The sequence below is a fragment of the Etheostoma spectabile genome, chromosome 6 (genome assembly GCF_008692095.1).
Source record: "Etheostoma spectabile isolate EspeVRDwgs_2016 chromosome 6, UIUC_Espe_1.0, whole genome shotgun sequence".
Taxonomy (NCBI): Eukaryota; Metazoa; Chordata; class Actinopteri; order Perciformes; family Percidae; genus Etheostoma; species Etheostoma spectabile.
In genome coordinates this window covers 2,943,666-2,949,022 of record NC_045738.1, presented here as the reverse complement: position 1 = coordinate 2,949,022, position 5,357 = coordinate 2,943,666, and the positions used below count along the sequence as shown (strand labels likewise).

General features: G+C 42.2%; 1 protein-coding gene across 1 annotated transcript in view; it reads left to right on the top strand.

The window, feature by feature from the left end:
- Positions 1-3,497: 3,497 nt before the first annotated feature.
- adamts16 (ADAM metallopeptidase with thrombospondin type 1 motif, 16) overlaps positions 3,498-5,357 on the top strand; it is a 51,216-nt gene continuing 49,356 nt past the window's right edge. The window contains exons 1-2 of the mRNA XM_032518435.1: positions 3,498-4,101; positions 4,257-4,338. Coding sequence (XP_032374326.1) covers positions 4,012-4,101; positions 4,257-4,338 — 172 coding nt within the window. The 5' untranslated portion in view covers positions 3,498-4,011. The remainder of the gene's footprint in view (positions 4,102-4,256; positions 4,339-5,357) is intronic.

The window sequence follows — 5,357 nt, the reverse complement described above, 5'->3', positions numbered from 1 at the left end:
GTTCATCCTAAATCAGTCATTTGTAAAATGTTCCAAATACTGTGTTGTTTAACAGCAGTTTACGTTAGTTGCAATTTAAAATACAATGAAATAAATATTAGTCTTCTAAATTATAAAGTAAAATAGATAAATGGATAACTGGGAATAGGTCCAGCGGTGGCCAAAAGCCAGACTCTAGCACCATCTGCAAATATTTAGGGGAAACAGTTGAGCTGATACATTCAGGGTGAATGGGTTACACTCAATAAGGTCAAGACAATAACAGTAAAGGTATCAGTATTCTTTGACAGCGCTACAGAATTTCTGCAAAGCCCGACTAAATCTTCAATCGTCAAACTGGCTGGCAACCACCATCTCCCCCTGCTTTGCACACACCTTCATCTTTCTCTCCCACCTCCCTTCACTGTTGCTCCCTGTCAGCTCCCATCAGCCTCCCCTCTGTGATGCTCAGAGAGGAATTTTACAGCTGTTGTCAGCTTACTATTCTCACACGCACATACATAAGGACCAAAACACACATGCTCACACAAATATGCATGTACAGATTTACACACACACACACACACACACACACACACACACACACACTTACGCACAAAGACCTACAGTGTGCACACAAATTCACATAATGCCCACGACAAGCGTACATTCTTGTGCACGCTCACACACATCTTGCCCGGATGACAGTTTTAGACAGCTAATTAAATTAGACCATGGAGTGAAAACTACCTGGAGAGACTAAAAGAGAAAAAAACTTTAAGACCCACATTATGAGACTTAAGGGAATAGTTGACATTTATAAAAAAACACTTATTCACTTTCTTGCTTAGAGTTACATGAGACGATAAATAGCCCTCACATATTAAATTAGCTTAGCATAAAGAATGGAAACAGCTAGGGGATCAGCTAGTCTGGCTCCATCTAAATATAACAAAATCTGCACCTCTAAAGCTCACTAATTAACACATTGCATCCCTTTGTTTAATCTGTACTGTAAAAATTAGACAATTTGCGATTTTAAAGAAAGGTTGGGTTCCAAACTACAGTATTGTTTGGCTGGGCCCAGTTCCCAACCAGTGGAGACTGCATGAATTGATTACACTGCACATGTTGGTGCGGATTAACCAAACAAGCAAATTTTGTTACCTCTGAAGAGAGCGAGAGTGGTATCAATCTTATCATCTAACTCTCAGCAAGAAAGTAAATAAGTACATTTCCCAAAATAATACACTTCCCTTAAAATCCCTTTCCTCTTACAACCACAGCCAGAAAGTTGCACAACAATTTAAATTCTTGCAGATGTCTGTGAAAAAAGATAATTGTTTTAGTGCATGTATTCCTTATTTCAGACCAGTATACTGATCAAACTCCTCCTGTAGTGATTGGGTAGGAATGTTTGCAGCTGGTTAACTAATGCACTGTATGTGTCAGACTACATGCCAGAATGTGTGTGGAAATACATGATGGAATATGCTTCCTTTATGTGCCAGCTCTTTTGTACATCCCGTCAGGCAAATAGGCAAGCTAAAAGTGAGACAGGCAGGCAGACAGACCGAGAGGCTTACAGGGGGTCAGGGGTTCACAGGTCAAATCACTCACAAATGCCAGCTCAGTTCGGACTCCTACAATCCAATATGATCCAATATTATACAGCTTCTTCTATTTATTCAAGCTGCTGTACCTGCACACTCCCACAATAAAGCATGCTACTGTCAGACTGTTTAAAAGTTCAAAGCATGGACAACTTTTCAATCAACTGGGTACATGTGTATTAACTGAATAAATATAAAGAATTGACTCACACAGAAATATGCGCACCATGTTTTCAGGTGCAGTGTGACTATTGTATTGCAGTGTGTACACACATGCGTGTGAGTAAGAGGTGTGTGTGTGTGTGTGTGTGTGTGTGTGTGTGTGTGTGTGTGTGTGCGTGCGTTTGGTGTGTGTGTGTGTGTGTGTGTGTGTGTGTGTGTATCACTGTAGGATGAGGGGCTATACAACTTCAGCAGCAGCTGACACTGTAAAGATTTTCTAAGCCTCCAAACATATGGTAGGCATTGTCTTCATGATGGCATGTTATCACTGATCAAATCCAGAATTGGCAATTTTAGGCAGGAATCTGGAAGTCAGTTTTGTATATGTATTAGTTTTATAAGCTGAGAGCATAATACTCTCAGGATGACAATGACAATGACAACGTTTTGCCACTTCTTATCTGTGGGGGAGCTGGTCATTTGGTTTTAATACTGCAGCATTGTGTCATTCCTTTCCTTTTCGATCACAACAAATAAATCCTTCATGGCTGACACTATATCTGATCGTATGTGATACAGAGCATTTGAGAGATGCATCCAACACCTAGCACCACTTCTATGGACAGAGTGTCACAAAGACAGTCCTGTCCCACTTTTTCACTTAATTGTAATTTATCATAGATGCCTTTCTTTTATCACTCTCTAAAATGCTGAAACATGACTGGGGTTTCTTTCCTTATCTTAAGCTAAATGGGTATTAATTGCTGGGCAACAGAATCTGTGGCTAAGACCCTTGCTCACATGTAATGAGATTCTTCTATTTAGAGACATGAAACCATGTCTCAGCTTTGTAAAAAAAAAAAAAAACTTAAAATAAAAAATAGAAAAATAAAAGCTTGACACTAGTGGTACAGAGGCCATAGCTTAGAAAAAGATGGTGGAACTTAATAGACCAACTTGCTTACAATCACCTTTCTTTCGCTGTGATCCATACTCGGACTCAGTGCCAAAAAGATCACACCGTAAACCGTCACACATTTATCTCTCCTTCAGGACAGCAGAACACTCATCTGGTTTTCTTTCTGGGAGGATGAAATGCTCCAGAATATGAAACAAGCGCTCCCGATCCTTTGGCTCCCACACTCTGAAGCACTTCTATGAATGATATGAATGATAGTGGGGAAAGTTTAGAAATGTTGGCACGCTGCCTATCAGTGCAGCTGCGGAATAAGAGAGAGATGGGAGGATGGGGAGCAGATTAAACAGGATGAAAGGTTAAATTTCAGACCGTAATCCATCACAAATTACTGATTATACCTGCTTCAGGCTGTAATCTCCAGATCACGCTTGGGTTACAAAATCCCAGACTACTGATTTAAAATAGATATTTTCATTCATGTGTATAAATATAGGCTACTTTAGCCTACTTTTAAAACGCATCATCAATTTAAAACTACCTGATGTGAAACAAACATAACAAACACTTGTTGTTTCAGTCTCTCCTTATTAAGAGGGAATGTAATTACTTAATTGGCCTGCAAGCAAACAGAAAACTCTTTCTGTGTTCTTTTTCTCACAAAATGACTCTTCCTCTCAAAAACACCCTCCTGCAACCTGAGAGATGGACACAAACCCCATCTCTCGGCACAGGTGTCAATTATGATTGGCTACATGCTGTACATTACCACCACCACCCCACCCACAAAACCCTTCCTCGAAACACACATACTCGGCAGCCTTGCGTTCAGGGCTGCCTCAGCAGGCTCCCGGGGGGAAACAGATTCACTCCTGGTGAGGCTTTTCATAGGAGTCTGCTATTGCTATTGCCAAGACGAAACGCTGTCTATTTAAGACAATCACATGATTTCACTGGGAGTCAAAATGGTCCGCGGGGGTCACTGGGTAGAGAGAGGCAGAGAGAGCGTGGCAGAGTGAGCGCGTGTGTGTTAAAGAGAGAGGGAGAGAGAGACTTTGGATACTGGTTGGACTGTCTGACTGGAAGAAAAAAAAAGAAAGAAAATGACTCGCCTGGAGAGGGGACATGAGTTGAAGCGATTTGCCGCATTGGAATACTGCGCTGGGAAATGAATGGAAACCAAAGTGGCCCAAGTGGAGAAGCCTGCATCTGAAACTCGTTGATGCCTCATTCACCACAAGTCCTGCAGAGCTGCAGCGGCGGCTGTTGGGCCGGTTCATTAAAGCTCTCAGTGGCCGTGTGATTTAGGCTTCAGCTTTTCCGTAAAGGTGACCACCAGCGATGGCTTTCCTGCGGATGTGTGCAGAGTGGCGAAACTGGACGCGGCCGTTGCTGGTTTTCCATCTCTTTTGCCTTTTTACTCTGAGCAAAGTAAGTCAGTTGCATTATCTCCGCTGCGCCTGTACGTACATGCATGCAGAGCTCATAAAGTTGTCGACACTTCAAATGACAGAGTGCCGAGTTATTTTCCATGATATTTTGCAGGATACACAGACCAAGTCTTATGTACATTTCCTTCCTTACAGAGCGTGTTTTTGACTAATGGTGCTGCTGGCAGTGTTGAAGCATCGGCCGTGCTCCGCTCTCTCAATTTACCCCAACACACAGGTAGGCTAAGTGTGGAACAAAACCAGGGTTCATTAGTGTTTCTGCGACCGTGATGCCCTTTTTGTTAGTGTGTGAGAATGCATTATGATCCGTCGGTTCATGTTTTGCTTTTCGGTACAATAATAAACATGAAAAGTAAAGTCATCCACTGCATCTCTCAAACGGCCAGCAGCTTTACCCAGCGCTCACCTGCGCTGTGTGTTGCCTCTCTTCACCGCTGGGGGACGACCTGCACCCTGACACAGAGACACCAGAGACTGCTGCAGCCCTGCAGTTCACACAGGAATATTTGACTTTTGTAAATAGCTAATTCCTTTTAAATTAACTGATTATGAAGTTACTCGAAAGGAACTATTGCTTTGTGGAACACTTGAGCAATAATCAGTAGAAAAGTACCAATAGGCAATGTGGCTATCTGAATAGCACAGTAAAAATGCCTTGCACAGATTTTTATAACACACTGTTTAGTCCTCAAAACCATCAGTGAAGGCCTGCTATAGCTGCTTAGTCAATTCAGTAATTAGTGCAAGCAGTGAGTGCATCATCTGTTCTGTGTTTTGTGGGTCTAACCCCATGTGGTGCACTGAGTCAGCAACTGCTTTGGCTGTGTAATCTCCTTCAGATCCTTTGTTGTTGGTTCTTTTTTGTTACCATGAAAAGCAGACATGTAAACAAATAAACAAACATCAAAACTCCTTTCACCGGGCACATGTGGAGATGATCTGAAACAGAAGTGAGGGGAAGCCCTTACTTCTGTTTCAGATCATCTCACAGCCAGCACTTTAGCAATTATAGCACAGTATTACATTCATTCAGCTATGTTAGAGTGGGTGTGGGAAGGAGTTCACATGTTCAATCTTTTGTTAAGTTGGAGCCAAGGCACCCATTGGTTAGACCCCCTATCAGTACTAATGGCACTCAGGAGCCACTAAACCAACAAACTAACCACCGCAGGATCTTGTCTCAGTCCATCAGACAAGGTGTGTGTGTGTGTGTGTGTGTGTGTGTGTGTGTGTGTG